Source organism: Miniopterus schreibersii (genome assembly GCF_964146895.1).
Source record: "Miniopterus schreibersii genome assembly, chromosome: 18".
NCBI lineage: Eukaryota > Metazoa > Chordata > Mammalia > Chiroptera > Miniopteridae > Miniopterus > Miniopterus schreibersii.
Window position 1 is genome coordinate 32,477,692 of NC_138121.1, and position 19,447 is coordinate 32,497,138.

The 19,447-nt window shown below is 40.5% G+C and overlaps 2 protein-coding genes across 2 annotated transcripts in view; both read left to right on the plus strand.

Moving 5' to 3' along the window:
* The first annotated feature begins 19 nt into the window (after positions 1 to 19).
* On the plus strand, positions 20 to 11,783 carry NUDT21 (nudix hydrolase 21). The gene is made up of 7 exons (XM_081118468.1): positions 20 to 279; positions 3,807 to 4,007; positions 4,856 to 4,919; positions 5,982 to 6,071; positions 9,055 to 9,130; positions 9,728 to 9,842; positions 11,511 to 11,783. The coding sequence occupies exons 1-7, from the start codon at positions 164 to 166 to the stop codon at positions 11,530 to 11,532; spliced, it is 684 nt and encodes a 227-aa protein (XP_080974594.1). The 5' UTR covers positions 20 to 163; the 3' UTR covers positions 11,533 to 11,783.
* Positions 11,784 to 18,938: 7,155 nt separating this feature from the next.
* The window catches only part of AMFR (autocrine motility factor receptor), a 30,454-nt gene continuing 29,945 nt past the window's right edge, over positions 18,939 to 19,447 (plus strand). Inside the window, exon 1 of the mRNA XM_081118469.1 lies at positions 18,939 to 19,383. Coding sequence (XP_080974595.1) covers positions 19,117 to 19,383 — 267 coding nt within the window. The 5' untranslated portion in view covers positions 18,939 to 19,116. The remainder of the gene's footprint in view (positions 19,384 to 19,447) is intronic.

The window sequence follows — 19,447 nt, forward strand, 5'->3', positions numbered from 1 at the left end:
CGCCCGAGGCTCTGGATGCACTTCCGGCGTGCGTAGGCCTCCCCTTGCGTTCTCACGTTAATGGCGGGCGGCGGCTGCTAAGTGGGACGCAGAGAACCGCTGCCCGCACGGGGAAAGTCTCCCTGTCTCTCCCTCTTTCCGCTCGCCGCCAGTACTCGCCAGTATGTCCGTGGTGCCGCCCAATCGCTCACAGACCGGCTGGCCCCGGGGGGTCAACCAGTTCGGCAACAAGTATATCCAGCAGACCAAGCCCCTCACCTTGGAGCGCACCATCAACCTGTAAGTGCGGCCTGGCCTGCCCGCGCTGCTTTCCCGGGTTTAGCGGTCTAGCGAGCGCTGCTGGAGGCTCCGGTCTTCTCCTTCCTGCGCGCCCCCGGCCCTCGCAGGCTCTACACCGCCCCACCAGCCCCACTCCCGCTCGCGAGTGAGCCTTTCTACCTCCTGCAGCCCCCTTCCGTGTTCTCCAGTGCCAAGGTGTTAAGAGTCTTACCTGAGGGGGTTTTCCTTTCAGGGAAGGGGGCTTGTTCCCACGCCCCTTCATAGGAAGAACCCTAGTTCGCTTTGTACTCATTCTTTCCTCCACCTCCCCAGAGGCAACCGCAAAACGCGTTTATCTTTCTGACAGTAAGCTTTCGAGACCTGGCTACAACGCGTAGCCTTAGTTTCCCCCTAACTGCTGTATTGCATTTCAGCTCATGAACACACACTTGACTCGTGTGCTTAGGGCTACCTGGCCTGCCCTGTGCGTTCACATGTCTTCTCTGCCGCAGTGAGAGCATCCAGGCACCCAGTAGGCCCCCTCTTGGGAGGGTGGATGCTGTTACGGTTGTGCTCAGTCCTTGGAGGAGACTAGAACGAAACTCCAGGGAACCCATTGTGGTGCGTTTTGTTACCCACACCTTTCTGTTTAAGCACTTAAAGCCATTGCATTCCGAGGTCACTCTCACAAGTAATCTCTCTGCGGCTGGTAATTGACACTTGAGCTGTGTCTTGCTCAAGAAATGGTCCTGAGAGCTTGTGAGGCACTGTGATGCTGGCCCTAATGGAGGAAGGGGGCCGCTTAATTCTGGTCACTGTTTAAAAGATGCAAAGGTTTACTGATACTGGTGTTTTGGTAGGACACTTCAGGTGTTTTCTCTGTTTCATATTCAAATAAATGCATTTCCCCCCCTCAAAAGCGATTTGAGCCCTGGCCTAGTTGCTCAGTTGGTTGGAGGGTTGTTTAGATACACCAAGGTTGCCCGTTCAATCCCTGGTCAGGGCACACACAAGAATCAACCAATGAATGCATAAATAAGTGGGACAACGCTTATTTCACATTTTTTAAAAAGGGGAATATTTGCCTTTTGTTTTTTCTCTCTCCCTCTTTCTCACTCTCTCTAAAAATCAATAAATAAAAATTTTAAAAAGTGATTTGAAATAGAAAATATGGTTATTGTTTTATTTGGCAAAACAGATGGTGGCTTGGAAATTTAGATAAAAATGTTGGGTTTGTGAAATCTGGAATTAGTTGCGTATATACAAATGAATAGCTATTACATTAACATAACATTTTAATTTTATATCACTTCTTTTAAAAATCCTCATAAGATTCCCATGAAGTGGAAAAGGCAAATGTTCCCCTTTTAAAAAAATGTGAAAGCACAGCTTCTGGATTACTTTTAGTGGTGATTAGAACTAGGACTCACAGTTTTCCCTTGATTTGCCTTGATTATTGGATCAGTTTTTACTAAGCCATTATGTAGAACTGTTGAAAATGTTTTAATCTTTGCTCCATTAAATATGGGTTGATGGGTTTACAGTACTTTTCCTCTTCTATATAAATCCAGTATTAGAAATAATCATGGTGTTGTAAACTCAATTCACATGTGTGAGTAATGATGTAAATTGAAAATAAGTCCTCCCCCCCATATATTTTCTTCTGGAAATACTGCATAAGTGCCTACTTTGTACCAGGCATTGGGCACAATGTTAGGTATACAGTGGTGAGGAAGTAAGATGTAGTCTCTGCTTTATAAAGCTCACAGAGTGATAGAAATAATATGTATGTGTCTGGGCTGGCACTCATTTCATAGCTGAAAAGTATGTTTCCTCTTTATTGCATCTCCTTATTGATGTGAGAGCTGCTCTTGTAGTAGAGATGTGTTATAGCTCTCCTTAATTCTTTGTAACTTAGTTTGTGGGAACTAAATGTTTATATATGTAAAGCATGTTTAAAAATTGCCTAGCCCAGCCGGGTGTGGCTCTGCGGTTGAGCATCGACCTAGGATCCAGGTGATCTGGGTTCGATTCCTGGTCAGGGCACATGCCCGGGTTGTTGGCTCGATCAGTGACTCTCTCATCATTGATGTTTCTATCTCTCTCCCTCTCTCTCCTTTCTTCTCTCTGAAATCAATAAAGATATATTTAAAAAAATAAAAATAAAAATTGCCTGGCACATAGCGCTGGGTGAGATTGCTGCTGCTAACAATGATGATCTTAGTTAGATTCAGCATTGGGACTACTGGGAAATTTCTTTCTAAAAATCTTTGAAGCACCTGGAAGTGGTATATTTTAGAGTTGCTTCATTTATGCTTAGTATTTGACTTCTGGAATGAACCTTTTTTAAAAAAAAAATCTTCACCTGAGGAGTGAGGATTTTTTCCATTGATTTTAGGGAATGGAAGAGGAGGGAGGTGAGGGGGAGGAGAAAGAGAGAAACATTCATGTGAGAGAGACACATTGATTGGTTGCCTCCCACATATGCCCTGACCAGGGGCTGGGATGGGACCTGCAACCCACGCACTCGCCCTTGACCGGGAATCGAACCCGAGACCCTCCTTTGGGCAGGCTGGCACTCTAACCACTGAGCCACACCAATTAGGGCAGGAATGAACTTTAAGTTTTAGCACCTTGATTTGTTCCCTTTCAAGAATAGCTGAGTGGATTAGTTATGTAGTTACTGACTTAATGTCAAGGCATTTTTATAGAATAGACCGACACCTTGGGGCTAGGCAATGTGGTCAAAGCGTTCTTACTCAAAGGCTTATAATCAAAGGCTTCTTACTGTAAGTCTCATGATTGAGGGGTTACAAGGTGATATGAATGTAAATATGGTATTTTAAACTATTTTTAAGGAAAACATTGATCTTTACTAGGCAAGATGAAAAGTGTCTCAACAATATGAGCCATATTTTGAATTCTTGATGGAGGAGAGAATATTCAGATTAGGTTTGGTGGGCAGAAGATTTGAATGAGGAGAAGGGAAGAATAAGGATAATGAATGAAATAAATAAAGAAGGCTAAAAAGGTTTTAGAGGGGAAAGAAAAGTTCACCTGCAGAGGACAGGGTTGTGGTACCAAAAAAGTCTGAGGATAGTTGACTGGGAGAAATACAAAAAACAGGAGAGGTGCCTCAACTTGTAGAAAAAGAGATTAGCCATTATTGCCTGTAATTAATAGAATTTCTGATTAGCAGCCAGAGGAGCCCAAAGGGACCTTAGCCAGCTTGGTAACGTTATACTAGCCATGATCTAAAACCAGAGGATTACCAGATATCCAGATAACTACTTTTCCAAGCATTTAAGGCCCTTAAGGATAGTGATTTATACACTTGATGTAATAGAAGCTCTAGCTTTAGGGTCCCAAGACCTGGATTCTAGTCTCTGCTGTCCCATTAACTAGTTGTGTAACTTTGGACAAATCTTACACCTCTGACTATAGTATATACACTATCTGCTTTTTTAAATGTATATATGTGGTTGGTATCTATGATGATAAATTATGGTCTCTAGTTCTTATGTATAATGTCTGTCTTTGGATCACAGGTACCCTCTTACCAATTATACTTTTGGTACAAAAGAGCCCCTCTATGAAAAGGACAGCTCTGTTGCGGCCAGATTTCAACGCATGAGGGAGGAATTTGATAAAATTGGAATGAGGAGGACTGTAGAAGGGGTTCTGATTGTACATGAACACCGGCTACCCCATGTGCTACTTCTACAGCTGGGAACAACTTTCTTCAAACTGTAAGTGTCATCGGAAATTAACAGCAAGACAGCTTTTAATAGGATTTCTGTTTTATGTAGCTTTGGAATATAGTTTTAGCCCTTAGATATTTATCTCAACAAACACGGCTGTTCATGGATCTTTTGAAAGAGAAAATCACAAGTAATTTTTCTATAAGGCAGTGCTCATTTATTGCCTAACTAGAGATCTACCTGTTTCTGTATATTTTTGATGTTGATGACTGAGCTTGATAGAAGCCCTGTTAAACAAATTGGTCCAAGTTCAATGACTAGATTCACTGTAGCATTACTAAGAACAGTTGATACTATTTCTTAGGATGAATAGTATTTCCTATTCTTAAAATGGCTTAACATTTTTATAGGTACATTTTTAGTTTTACCATTTAAGCTCATAAATTTCTTGATATACATTTAGTTCACAACTATCTGACCAGATTGTACCAAAAGAGAGGTCTCAAATATTTAGGTTGGAGTTCTGGAAAAATGCCCCATTTTTCAGACTTAAAGAATGTTGTTCATTGCTCTCTGGATGTTTCTAGACTTCACTTGTTAGATAGCTTCCAGAGAAAAGAGATTAGGGTGGACTGGTGGTAAGCAATTATGTAATGTTTATATTATGGTTCATGTTTTGTTTGTTTAAAATTAGTGTTTGTGTACTGTTAGTCTAGTGACTTAACATGAATTCAGCTTTCTATTTCTAGCACATTCTTCCCCCTCCCTTTGATTGCCTCATCATGTGACACTAAAATATGTGTTATTCAGTTACTTGATAGAAATAACTATTGTCTTCTACCTGTTATCCCAAAATTGTATTGAGTTGAAAGCTGAAATTCTTAACCTTTATGCAGACCTGGTGGTGAACTTAACCCAGGAGAAGATGAAGTTGAAGGACTAAAACGCTTAATGACAGAGGTATTTTTCTATTTAACCACTTTGACAGTTTTATTTTGGCCCTTGTTAATACCATCCACTTACTGGATAATTAGGATTTTTATGTCTTGTGAAAAGGATAAGTATATTTTGACTATTTACTTTTCAATAAATAAAACTTAAGTCCCATAGTGTTAGTGTGTACAATGTTTATTTTCTGCAAATGAACTCATACTTACTTTATCTTATTTTTTACTTGAAATGTTTGTGTAATGATAATAGTTGATAAAAGCCAACATTTATTGAGCATTTAGTGTGCCACGCACTAAGTATTTTATATGCACTAACTCCTTTAGTTATCACAACTGCCCTAGGAAGTAGGTATTATTATTAATTCCATTTTACTGATAAGAAAACGGGGGCACAGAGAGTTCAAGTAACTTGCTTGATGTTATACAGTTAGTATGTCGTGAAGCTGGAGCTCTGAATGCAGGTAGTTTTGTTCCATAGTGGGCCTCTGTAGAATTTTGAATGCTTCTAAACATAGATTTTAAATATTGGGGTAAAAACAGCTAAGAGTTATAGCCAGTGGTAATGAGTGAAGTGGAATAGGGAACTGCTCTTTGTCATGAACCTCGTAGAAACATTTCTGACTAATTTTGACTAAAATGCAGAGTACAGCTTTGATTAAAACAATATAAGTTTAATGTTATACAGAATCATAAAAAGGAAAATTGTGATTTTTGCACACTTCTATAACTTTATCAGGTAGGTGACTCACAGAATCTATAGTTGATTCTATAAAAACTATTGTATACCATTGGCTGATATAGGTAATCTTTGTTTTTTTTATATATAGTTAGGGTATAACAACATATTGGTCCTCTCTGGTTATGTTGATGCTGGATTGCCAGTTTTGAACTAATAGTGTATGTCTTGGGCAGAGTAACACACATAATAATAAACAAGAAATTATAGAAAGGAATTCCATGTGGAAAGCATGTCTCTATTAGGAGTGCTGCCAAAAAAATTCCTTCATTGAAGAAGGGTGTTATGGGTATGTATATTTTGTTGTTTACTGGCTATATAATTTCTTTTTGACAGATACTAGGTCGTCAAGATGGAGTCCTGCAAGACTGGGTCATTGATGACTGCATTGGTAACTGGTGGAGACCAAATTTTGAACCTCCTCAGGTCAGTGTTCAGTTATGTTTGCTGGGCATTTGGGGAAGTAGTAAACTGATTTAATTCCAGCCATTTAAAAAGATCATAATAGAATTTGACTTGAAATTTCCTTTTACCCTTCTTAATTTAGATGAAAAGTTTAAAATCCACCTTTTTTTTTTTTCTTTTAAAGGAAAATTTCAAATATATACAAAAGTAGAGAAAATATAGGAGTAAATATATTCTGTTACCTGTTATCCACCTTCAACAGTTAGCAACTCCTGGTCAAACTTCGTCAGCCCCCTGCCCCCGCTGCGCCATTCCCCCTACACTTGCCTGAGATTGTTTTGAAGCAAATCCTTGATATAATTTCAATAGTTAATATTCCAGTGTGCATCTCTAAAAGATAAGGATCTTTAAAAAAAAGCCACAGTACTACCATTATCATCATAATAATTTCATAATGTCATTAAACATATAGTCACTGTTCACATGTTCTTTATAGTTTTAAGTTTTATTGTTATTTTGTTTTTGTATTTTATGTGAATTAGGATAGTCTCTTAAGTCTTTTTTACATCTATAGGTTGGTTCCCCATCTTTCCTTCTTTTTTTTTTTTAATTGATTTTTTTTTTTTTTTTTTTTTTTTAGAGAGAGAGGAAGGGGGAGAGAGAGAGACAGCGATTTGTTGTTGCACTCATTTATGCATTCGTTGGTTAATTTTTATATGTGCCCTGACTGGAATTGAACCCGCAACCTTGGCAAATCAGGACAACACACTAACCAACTGAACTACACAACCAGGACCCCTGTCTTTCTTTTATTTTTCCTTGTAATTTATTTGTTAATGAAAACAGGCTATTTAGCCCAGCTGGACGTGGCTCAGTGGTTGAGCACCAACCTAGGATCCAGGTGATTGGGGTTTGATTCCCAGTCAGGGCACATGCCTGGGTTGTGGGCTCCATCCCCTGTCTGGGGTGTGCAGGAGGCAGCTGATCAATGACTCTCATCATTGATGTTTCTATCTCTCTCTCTCCCTCTCCTTTCCACTCTCTGAAGTCAATAAAGATATATTAAAAAATAAAATCAATAAAAACATATTTATATATTTAAAAAAAAGAAAGAAAACAGGCTATTTAAAGTCCTTTGTTTTTCCATTGCTGATTGCATTCCCTGTTGTCTTTGAACGTGTAGTTCTTTACCCTCTCCTGAACATTGATAGTTAGATTAATAGATTAAATTTAGGCTCAAATTTTTGGGAGGGGAGTATAAGCCTTGTCAGAAGTGGTATATTGTTTTTTATTGTTGCCTAACATATTACCCCAAAACTTAGCAGCCTAAAACAGCAAACATTTATTATCTTAGTTTTTCAGGGTCAGGCATCTGGGAGTTGCTTAGCTTGGTGCTTCTGGCTCATGGTCTCTTGTGAAGTTTTAGTCAAGGTGTCAGCTGGGATTGCATCATCTCAAGGCTGGACTGAGGCTTAAAGATCTGATCCCAAGCTCACATGTGTATTTCTTAGCAGATCTCTCAGTTCCTTATGGTCTCTTGTACTGAAGGCCTCAGCTCCTTTTTGGCTGTTGACTTAAGGCCTTCCTCAGTTGCCATGAGAGCATCTCCATAGGGCAACTCCCATTAAGACATCTGGCTTCCCCCATAGTGTGTGATCTAAGAGATAGAGACATTGTCAGAAAGAGTGCCCAAGTAGGAAGCTACATCTGTCATAACCTAATATTGGTGGCAACGTACTATCAGTTTTACTGTATGCTGTCAGTCACAGAAACCCACAAAGTACATTGTGGGAGGCAACTACACAGAGGTGTGAATACCAGCAGAGAGGGACCATTGGGGGTCATTTTGGAGACTGCCTACCATGGGTGGTATTGTGTGCTTTCGTCAGGAATTTTATAATGTCTGATTGTCCCCTTTGTGATTTAGTAGTTCATTGATGATAATTTCCTGGATCTTTTAATTCATTAGGATTGTGATCCTTAAATAAAGAGAAACTTCTCTCAACTACTTGGCTACCCACACCTAAAGTATAGTTTGTGTAGGAAGGAATAGTTACTCAAAGTTGGATCCTGAATTCTTTTGACAAGGCTCTATGACTTGGATAGCTTCTTTGCATGACAAGACGTCCCAGGTCAAGAATTGCGTAAAATGTTGGCCAATTCTAAAGATTCTTCTGTCTGTCCTTCTGACTGCCCAGTAGAGCTGAGGGATAGGAAGATAAAGTGTGATGGAAGCTGATGCTAGTGCTCACTACCTGAGAACTGAAGTTCTCCAGGCTGCTTTCTGAATACTCTCATTCATGTCCCCCTACCAAGGTTCTAGGACAATTCCCTTAATTCACTAAACCCTAGTGTTGGCTCTGCTAATGTAAAATGTAACATATGTGTTGTGTACTTGTAAATTTGGAATATTGGCTAGGAGTCAGTGGGAAAAGAGCACACACCATCTTTGTATCTGTCTTTTTGATAAAGCACAATTGACTTAAAATAAATGCCAAGACGAGGACTGGAGAAAAAGGCTTAAAAGAAAAGGATTAGAGCACATCAGGATTCTAGAAAATTTAACTTAGTAACGATATTTTTAGGAAAAACAAACAACTTTTTGAAAGAGAATTATCAGACTTCATTCTGTTGTAAATTTCTTAAGCTGTAAATCTTGTGTCTACCTATTTGTCTTGAGCGATTGAATAGTTAATTATTTGTTGTTTTATATTTATTAAAGCATTTCTTTATTAGTACATGTTAGGTACTAGATCCTGGTAAAGAGCAGACTAGAAGGATTCTACTTCTCTCAGCAGTTTGCACAGTATTGGGAAATAAACATGTAAAGAAATAAATGAAGCCACAGGATATATGTTAAAATAATGTTGGGGTTATGAGGAATTTGATCTCAGAGGGTTGATATTTGGGCTTCATGTCTGAAATGGGAGAAGCTGATAAATAGAGGCATGGAGGTATAAGGGATGTCTTGGCAACAGCAAAGTATTCTCTTTTGTTATTTTAGTATCCATATATTCCTGCACATATTACAAAACCCAAGGAACATAAGAAGTTGTTTTTAGTTCAGCTTCAAGAGAAAGGTAAGTTACTTTGTTTTTGAGTTCAGCCATCTGAAATTTTTTGTAGATTACTTCTGTTTTCAAGAATACTTCTGTTTGCATTTTCTTCAAGTTCATTGAGTTTTTGGTTTACTATAAAATTAAAAACATAGCGTGTTTATACAGAATTACCTAGTTTTTCTCATAGATGTGCCAGTCATATACTGTTGGAGGGGAAGTGAGTTTAACTAGAGCCTGAAGTACCAGATGAAATTTTTTTTTTAAAATAGCATATCTTTAGGCTTGTTGTTCATTTTAAGAAGTAATTATCCTATTTCTTAGAATACTCTTAAAGTAGAACCCAAAATAAATTACAAATTTTTTCTCCTCTTCCTCCCAGGGCCAGAACTTATATAAGGTGCTCTTGGTTGTTAATAGCATGAATCTCTTTAGGGAGTCAGTTTCATAGCTCTCACTATGAACTTTGCTTAAAAGACAGAACCAAAATGTATTAATGAGAATTATCTTTTTCCACAAACGTTTCTCAAATATAAAATTGGTGATTCCTTTGCAAATGAAGTAGAAGCTGTGATTATATAAGTAATTAGAGAAAATGAGTACTGCTTTGTTTTATTTTAGCCTTGTTTGCAGTCCCTAAAAATTACAAGCTTGTAGCCGCACCACTGTTTGAGTTGTATGACAATGCACCAGGATACGGACCCATCATTTCTAGCCTCCCTCAACTTTTGAGCAGGTATGGAATGTTGAACGTTTGTGGTTGATTCGTCTAAGCTGCCAGATTTAAAATACTCTGAGCCACTTGAGAAGGGATAATTCATGAATTTTGGTCTCTAAGGAAGTTAAGACAGTAGATGGACCCTTACATCCTGTGCAAGGCATAGATTAAACATCACTGACTAAAAGTGGCCGTAATTTCCAGCATGACATTGTGGTATTTGGGTAACTGCTCTTCCCCAAATTTGATACTCTTTACAATTAAGTTTGAAGTCTTCGTTCAAAGAAGAGATGGAAAAATAGTAGTCAAAAATGTATAACAAATATGAAGGGAGTTACCTACATGGAAATGTGGAGATTGAATCTCCTGGTGTAATCTTTCTCCTTTCTGGAACCTACTGTATTCAGGCCCATATTGGAACATATGGGATTATGTCCTAAAATTCTACATGGAGTTTGATATATGAGGTGTCCCCAAAAAAATGTAAACACATTTTAACAACTGATAGCTCAATTGATATTTCTTCCTTTCAGATTTAACCCACTGGAATTAGTAATTATTCAAAGTGTGTATACATTTTTGGGGGACATTGTATTTTTTTAAGGCAGAGTGATGAGAAATGCTTTTTTTTAAAGTTGACTCATACTGGCTGAGCTCCTTAGAGCCAGCCATAGCTAGGAATCACAGAATAGCGTGGTGGTTAAGAATACAGATTCTGTGGTCAGTGTTTGGATTTGATTTCCACCTTCAATACCCCTGACGGTGTGACCATAGACAAATGGTTATACATATGTATTTGCCTTTTTCTTCATCTGTAAATGGGAATGGTAGTCCCCACTTCATAGAATTGTGAGAAACAAGTGAAATAACACACATAGAGTGCTTATAATAGTGCCAGGCACCTGGTAAGTGCATAACAAAGGTTAGTTTAAAAACAATTGCAGTAGTCATTTTGCCTTCTATGAAAGCTTGTTGAGTAAAATTGGCCTGTTTTGTTACACTAATTAAACTTCATTTTTTACTCTGCTTTGGTCTGCTGCTGGGTTACAAGTTAAAGAATGGGATATGAAAAAAGTCATATTATTTATTTAAACACCACCTATCAGGTTGGGAACTGTGCTGAGTGGTCAGAATACAATGAAGTTTAAAACCTTTTTCTTCCCTCCAGGAACTTATTAGTTGATAATTAATCAAATTTATACTCTTTTAAAAAATTATTATTGTAAGTGTTTAACAGCATTGTTTTTTAATGTGTAAGATGTGACAGGTAAGAGAGAAGTGTGTCTTGGTGTAGAAAATGCCAAAAATGTCAAGAGAGGGTAGAAATGTCCAAATAAATTTCTTTATTACCTAAGGCAGCGATTGTCAATTGGTGTGCCACAAGAATTTTAAAAACATGCAATATCTGACCATTTAGTCAGGGGCACTGACCTCTTTTTCCATACATTGTCAAATAAAAAAATGACAGCAGCGAACACAACATTAGCCATCTGGTGAATGAATCAAAATTGTACCTGTGGTGTTTTTTTTGGTCAAATTGGCAAAAAATATATTTTTTTTGGTGTGCTGCAGAATTTTAGTTTATGTGTGCCATGAGATTAAAAAGGTTGAAAATCTCTAATCTAAGGTAGAAACTGTGTAAATAATACTGTTTTTAATAAAGCTGTTGTTCTTTTTAAAATTCAGGTTCAATTTTATATACAACTGAATTCCTGCACAGTGGAGAAGTAAAAGAAGCCGTCTCTGTGAGCACAGCTCTACACAGTGTAGAATAAACGTGGTAGAAAAGTTTTTTTGTTTTATCTCTTTCCCTGCCCCTAAATTGTCACCTGCTTTCTATTGTTTGAATAGTAAAGTTGATATGAAGAGCTAGATAGTGATGTAAACATATGTGATAATGTTTAATTTGCTTTTGTTTCTACTCATACGTTTTTGTACATTAAAGAAAGTGGACTTCTTTCTATTTGTATTTTTTTTTAATTTCACATTAAACTTGTAAAATTCTTACAGGTGAGGATCATTTTTTCCCCCCTCTAGGCTGGTGAATGTTTAGAGACGATGGCAGATTTAGGTCAGTCAAGTTTATGGGACCCTTGCTTGGGTACCATTCTTGGGGGTACACTCCAAGACCATGTTAGAGATCTTTGTGATGAGGATCTTGTTACTTTTGGGAACTAGATTGGCTTGAATGAGTCCAAGGTGCAACTCCTGTACTAAATTTTACCCTCTGATGAGTTGTATTACAGCAGAATTCCCAGTATGTTACTGGCTGGCACAGTCTGTATTGGTTTAGCCAGACCTTAGTTTATCAGCAGTGTACCTTAAACATGGGAAACCAGTAAAATGGGCTGGGGCTGGGAAAGTCCAAAGGAATGGTATAAAGAGAGATGGATCTAGATCGATTTTTCCTTCACATAATCAGGGGGTTAATTATTTGCGCTGCTCTGAATATTGTGTCTTGGTTATTAGGGCCATAGTAAAATGGAGATCGGTGAAGGGTTTTCTAAAAGTGGGCAAGTTAGGTTTCAACACTTGGATTGCAAAGTTAATTATTCCCATTAACATGAAGTTGTATCCATAGAGGTGAAAATTTGATGTTAGCAAGTGACACAAAACCTTTGCAAAAATATGTTGGAATAACCTGAAATCTAAGGACAGGAGAGGGGATAGATTTTTGTCAGCCTAAGAGAAAAACAACAAATTTAAAAACTTAAAAAAATACTGCTAAAATAGAGTCAAATTTAAAGGAATAAAAAACGAATCTTGGGGCAGAGGAGTTTGCTGGCTGTGCCAGTGTTTAATGGTCAAAATATATTGTGTATGCTTTATTACAAACTTGTTGACAGTAGGCTCAAGGTAAAGGAAACCTTGTAAGGTACAGCTACTTGAAGAAAAGAGATTGGCATAGTTAAGTTTTTAATAGAAATGAACTTTTGATTAGTTCATACAACTTGATGGTACTGACCATAGGGCTATTCTGAGTATGGGGTGATACGAAAGGTGTGTTATGTTTTTCCCTATTTAGACTTGAGAAAGTCAGACCAGGAGTGCCTGAGCAATTTTATTTATAAACTTTCAAATTTATGCAGTTGAGGTCCTGTCAAACCTTCATGTGGCTGCATATCAAGTAGTGACTGTAACTGTGCCTGTGCTCAAGTAGTAGGTGAGCACCACACTCCAGGACCAAAAATGACCAGTTTCCTTTGAAAAAGTCACTAGTTCTGAGGATAGACTTCTTCCCTGAAGGGCTTCCCTGGTATACATTAGCATATTTCTAATTTATTATGATTTTATTGGTGAGCTCACTGATCAGCTGAGTCCTAAAACATTGGGGAAGGCAGAGATGGAGACAGCTTGATCCTGCCCACTTTCCATGATTGCTCCTGGAATCCACATGAAAAGCTACAGTGACCACATTCCAGACAGATCACATTAGCTCTTGCCATTTGGGGTGGGTGGAAAGAGGCAGACTTTTTTTTTCGTGTGATTTATAAAGTGCTGTCAGTAAAGGAGTGAGTTGAAGAGTCATCTGGATTGAGGCCACTCACGTCCTTTGTAACTTAAGCTTTGACCTAGAAATTCTTTTTTGATCACTGCTTTCCAGATAAGTGCTTGAGTCAGTTACTATCCATATGCTAGAACCTAAGTGAGAAAAACCTTTGATTTAAGCTGGCTGGGTTATTAACCTTAGAGTTAAGATATCTGGTTTTGAATGTAAAATTCATAACACACAAATTTTGAAAACTGCCTTTGAACTCGTCAGTTGTAGTTGTACCCCAACATTATTATTCTGGTTTCTGGAATGAAATAGGGAGGTTTAAATCTGATGTGTTCCTACACATTAGAAGAGGGTTCAAGGGCACAGTTTAACGCTAAGTAATCTCTTATCACACTTCTTCAAGAACAGTGTTAAACTGTGCATTCCAATTCTCTACATGCTAAATACTGAAGAGGGTTTTGGGTTTTTTTTATATGTCTATTGATTTCAGAGAGAGGAAAGGAGAGGGGGAGAGAGAAACATCAGTGATGAGAGAGTCATTGATCGGCTGCCTCCTGCATGTCCCCTGCTGGGGATTGAGCCCGCAACCCAGGCATGTGCCCTGACTGGGAATCAAACCTCGATCTCCTGGATCATAGTTAGATGCTCAACCTCTGAGCCACGCTGGCCGGGCAATACTGAATAGTTTTTCATTTAAATGAACTCTTGACTGACATATTTTTGACATATTTTGTTCTAGGTTTGTTTATAAATAAGAGTGCTCTTTTGTATTGTATAACTACAGTATTTGCCATGTTATTTTCACTGAGTAATCCAAGTAGTGTATATTTTATATAAAACTACTAAAGTACTGGGAAATATTCAGTAGGTTGAGGAAAAAAAACAAAAAATTTTACTCAAATGTTTTAAATCATATTTAGTTAGCTTTGACATCCCTTTGAAGAAAAATGAAATTTGTGTGTTTTTTCCTAAGTGATGAAGACTTGTGAATTTTTAAAAAAAAATACTTAAAATGGCATATGATAATTCTATGAATTTGTACTTTTAACAGCAGGTCTGGGTTTTTATCATTGTCTTATCTTGTAACTTGTATTGTGTGGTTCAGTTATTACTTAGGATATTTAACAGTTCCATTAAGGGAGCATTTTGTTTAGATAAACAAGTTAGTCTATTTTTTTCCTACCATGATTAGTTAGAAGTGAGAGGTAGAGGCCCTCTAGATTCAGCAGGCCCCCAAGCAGTTTAAAATTCCCTTAAATGATATGACTCATGCTCTCAGATTTTTAATGACTTTTTAAAAAACATATATCTTTATTGATTTCACAGAGAGGAAAAGAGAGGGATAGAGAGATAGAAAAATCAATGATGAGAGAGTCATTGATCGGCTGCCTCCTGCACACCCCCAACTGGGGACCCAGCCCGCAACCCGGGCATGTGCCCTGACTGGGAATTGAACCCCAATCGCCTGGATCCTGGGTCAACGCTCAACAGCTGAGCCATGCCTTTTTTTAAGTACCTGCTCAGTCACTTGAGATGATGATAGAGTAGGTTTTCCACATTAGCGTTCCTCAAATTTAACATTTTTACTGGATTATAGTGTTGGGGACAGTATGTGCCCATCAGTAAGACTGTTTCAGAGAGTGTGCAATTTTGTACCTCTCATGGCCAGAGAAGGCTTAGTGGTTTTTGACTGTAATGCAAGTCAGCTTCTGCAGCATAAGGTTTCATTTCCCATAACGATTCTACTTGTTTTCTATCACTTATTTGGGTTAAACTGGACTCACTTCAGTTTCCTTTTGTTGTTCAAATACATGATGAGAAACATAATACTGTAATTTTCACTTGAGCCATAAAAGACATTTTAGTATTAGCTTATATTTATTAGTCTTGTTTTGGTGAAAAAACAGACTAAAGCCTAAGTAAGTCTAGATTAAGCCAGTTTAGGTGTAGTTTGTATTTTAGTAATGGCTTGTATTGTGAGACTAGAGATAAATGGGGAAATGTTGAGGGAAAGATCACTACATTTATAAACTTTTGGTTACTGTGTTCACATCCTAGAGTACAAGCATCATTTATAGTTGGACTCAATTTTTCTCATATTAACTTTTCACATATAAGTTTATAGAAAATGTATAAAAAGAAACTGAAGTTTTGGTTACATTTTTATATTTGTAAAGTAAAAGTTTGATTGAAATGGTCACTGTTTAAGTTTTATTGTCATTTCAATTAAAACAACTTAAAACAATGACTCTGTGATTACTCGTGTGACATTATAAATCCTGCAGGCTTCTTTTTCAGTGTCAATTGCCAGGGGCCATTTGGAAGAGGCAGCTCCGCCTAACAGCAGGGGCCTGAAGACCTGGCACACCAATGTTGCGCTCCCCTCAGTCCTCCATTGTGTGTTAGAAGTGCTCTTAGGCAGACTCAGTATCCTGCAGTGTGAAGGGGTCACACTGCATATGGAACCTGAAGAGGCATTTAGAAGTTGTCACACAATAGTGTTAACTGTCATACCACTGGCGACTCAGTTTCTTCATCCATAAAGAGAGTGTGGACTCATAGTTTTCCCCCCCACAAACTTGCCTGGAAGTCATGATGTTCTATGACACCATGCTTGCTGCCTATGTTATACTGTGTACATTAATTTCAGCATCTTAAATAGAAACAATTCTCAAAATATGAGAATATATTTGTGATAAAACCATAGTCTTGAGGCTTTCTATCTGAACAAAAGTTGAACAAAACCCGATAAAATTACTACAAAGTTCTGAAAATTATACTACCTATGTATTTTATAGCAGACACCAAAGAGCTATGAAAAATTATGAAAGAAAAGCTAAAAACTGAAACGTACCCATTAACTTGGTTTTTTCCATTCAAACGTTGAGAAGTTGGTTATTTTCCCTCATCTGCTGGATATTGTAGTGGAACACATTGATCCCACTAGGGAAACACCAGAATTCCATGGGAGTACACTTACAGCTACTGGATTGGACAACTAAATTCACCTCATAGGATGCTGAGAATCAACAAAACTACTCAGCCTTTCTCACAGGATGGTGAAAATCAAATGAGATCATGAATATGAAAGGTTTCAAGTATTTTAAAACATGAAAATAGCAATAATGTATCTAGTTGTGAATCTTACTCCACATAAACTCTGGTTTGTTTGAAATGACACATTTTTTTAAGTTGAATTGGGATGACTGATGAACAAAACTATATAGGTTTCAGGTATACAATTCTGAAATACATCATCTGTGTATAGTATGCTCACCACCCCAAGCCAAGTCTCCTTCCGTCACCATTTATCCCCACTCAACCCTCTTCTACCTCCCCTCACCCCCCTTTCCCTCTGGTAGTCACCATACTGTTGTCTATATGACACATTTCTTTTAAATCAAACCAAAGCAGCCACCATCTCACAAATGTGGCAGGAAATTCAGTCTCTCAGTCATTGGGAGTGGGGGGCCTACCCAAGTTTCATAAGAACCGATCCAGAAGGCATAAATGGTACTCTGAAATGAAGGTGGAGGTGGGGAGAGCTCTAGCTGTGGTGGACTCCACAGGTACTCCTTGTCCAAGCTCACCAGCCCTTTAAAGTCTGGCACCTTGCCTTCCTGCCACACTTGGGCCTTGGGACTTAATTGACACAGGTAGTCCCAAGCCTATGGTCCAACCTTCCTGGGCACACTGTTCATCCCTTCTGTGTCTTGCCCCCGCCCCCCCCCCCCACTCTCATGGAGTAGGACCCAGTACAGAGAAGCAGAAGTATTGAAGTATTAGTTGACTTTAGAAGGGCAGGTCTAATAACAGCAGTTCCTCATTGACAGGACAAGTTTGGTGTATTTTTGTAACTATTGTGACTTGGGTTGAATATAGATCATCTCAAAGTATGGTTTAGAAGTTATGGGGACTCAGAGAATGTAGAACACGTACTTCCCTGGACAGTTACCATCATTTTTTCAAAATAAAGCCTTATTTTACCAATAAAGTTAAGAGTTTAGCATTATAATCAAATGGCTGTGGGGAGAGGACCAAAGAGAATTGGAGTCTAATATTCATATAGGCCTCATATAAAAAATGTGTGTGTGTGTGTGTGTGGTAACCACTCTCCCCCCTTCCAGCCAAGAGCTGAATTGTGTTCCATCAAAGGCCCTTTAACAGGATGTTTCTAAAAATTCTAAAGTGGACGGCAACAACCTTGAGAGAGTTTTTTTGTTTTTGTTTTCTAATTAATAGATTTTTAGGATTAGAATATGAGGCATAAAAGACCTTGAAGATAATATAGTCCTTTTGAAAGTTTGTAAGATTCAATAAATCTTTACTGAGCACCCACTCTGGGCGAGGCGCTGTTCCAGGCCTTGGGGACAGTGAGGAATAAAACCCCCAAGTGACACTTTTGCTTGGTAGCCCTTTTGTGTGTGTGTAGTGGCCTTACTGAGCTGTAACTCATACCTTGAGATATACCTCACCGTTTAAACTGTGCAATTACATGATTTAGGGTATATTCAGAGTTGTGTAACCATCGCCACAATCTTAGAACATTTTCATTACTTCATAAAGAAATCTTAGCTTCCCCCATCCCCCCAGTTCCATGGAGCCCCATCCCTAACCATTCAATGTACTTTCTGCATCTGTAAACGTATTTGCCTATTCTGGAAATTTCACATAACGGACTCACAACTTGTGGCCTTTCGGTCTGGGCTGCTTTCACTTAACGTATTTTCACGGTTTCCCGGGGTGTGGCACGTGTCAGTACTTCACTGGTTTTTACGGCGAGTGAAATGCCACTGGATCCCTTAGTTGTGGACTCATCCCTTGATGGACACGGGGGTCGTTTCCGCCCTTTGGCTGTTACAGTAATGCTGCCGTCAACACCTGTGTCCGAGTTTCACGCGGAGGTGGTTTCCTTTCTTCGGGTGGAGCCCCAGCCGTGGAATTGCTATGGTGCGATGGCCACTCTCACGTTGAACTTCAGGAGCTGAGACTGTTTCCCGAAGTAGCTGATCCATTTTACATTCCTACCTGGTGAATGAGGGGAAACATTTTTATTTCCTGCTAAATCATGTTCGTTTCAGGCTCTGCTCGAGGCTACTAGTAAACAGAAACTTGACAATCTTTTATTGGTGACAGATTTGACTCGATAATAGCCTTTGTTTCGGGGTCAGGTCTCTACTATTCTCTGTTATTTCCCCCTCTTTGGGCCACCGGGGAAGCTGCTGGGCCCCCAGGGGCTCAGGGTCACCTGCTTGGGGGGGGGGGTGTTGTTAAAGGAACTGAAGCGGCCGCACGCCTGGGGGCCCAGGTCCCCGCGTCACCCGCGGAGGGGCCACGCGGCCTGGGCTCGACCCCCGTCAGCGCCGTCGGGGCTGAGTGACGCGCGACGGCTCGGCCCCGGGCGGGTGTCCGTTGGGTCGGCGGCCCGGCGGAGCCGGCGGTCGGCGGAGGATAATGCTGGGCGCTGGGACCCAGGGCCTGCGGCCGCGGCCCTACCCGGCCAGGCGGCGCCGCGACCGCTGGGGGCGGGGGACCGAGGCCGCGCCCCCGCGCCCGTCCCGCCCGCACCCTGCTGGAGGCGGCGACCCGCTCCGAGCCCGCCGAGGCTCTTCCGCGCCGGCAGGGGCAGCAGCGGGAGCGGCGCGAGCGGCCAGGAGCGGCCCGGCCCGGCCCGGCGCGGCGGCGGCAGCGGCAGTAGCGACGCCAGAGCCCGTGGGCGCCGTTCGCGAGGCCGCCGCGGGGGCCCGGCCGCAGCGCGGGGAGGCCTGGGGGCTGGAGGCCGCCTCGCCCGCCATGCCGCTGCTCTTCCTCGAGCGCTTCCCCTGGCCCAGCCTCCGCACCTACACGGGCCTCAGCGGCCTGGCTCTGCTCGGCACCATCTTCAGCGCCTACCGCGCCCTCAGCCAGCCCGAGGCCGAGGCCGGGCGCGCGCCGGGCGAGCCGGAGCCCATAACGGCCCCGGTGCAGCCGGACGCGGCCGCGGTCGCCGCGCCGAGCGCCGGGGGGCCCGGGGTCCGCGACGTGGCCCAGTACCTGCTCTCGGACAGCCTGTTCGTGTGGGTGAGCGAGGCTGCCCGGGCCGCGGCGGGGCGGGCGGGGGGCGGGGGCCGCCATGTCACCCATT

What these genes read in the sequence shown, in the direction of transcription:
- NUDT21 (XM_081118468.1), top strand. Translation starts at nt 164, where the DNA reads ATGTCCGTGGTGCCGCCCAATCGCTCACAGACCGGCTGGCCCCGGGGG. An exon ending in TTGGAGCGCACCATCAACCT is followed by an intron (nt 280 to 3,806) that starts GTAAGTGCGGCC and finishes TTTGGATCACAG; the next exon opens with GTACCCTCTTACCAATTATA. An exon ending in CTCCCTCAACTTTTGAGCAG is followed by an intron (nt 9,843 to 11,510) that starts GTATGGAATGTT and finishes TTTAAAATTCAG; the next exon opens with GTTCAATTTTATATACAACT.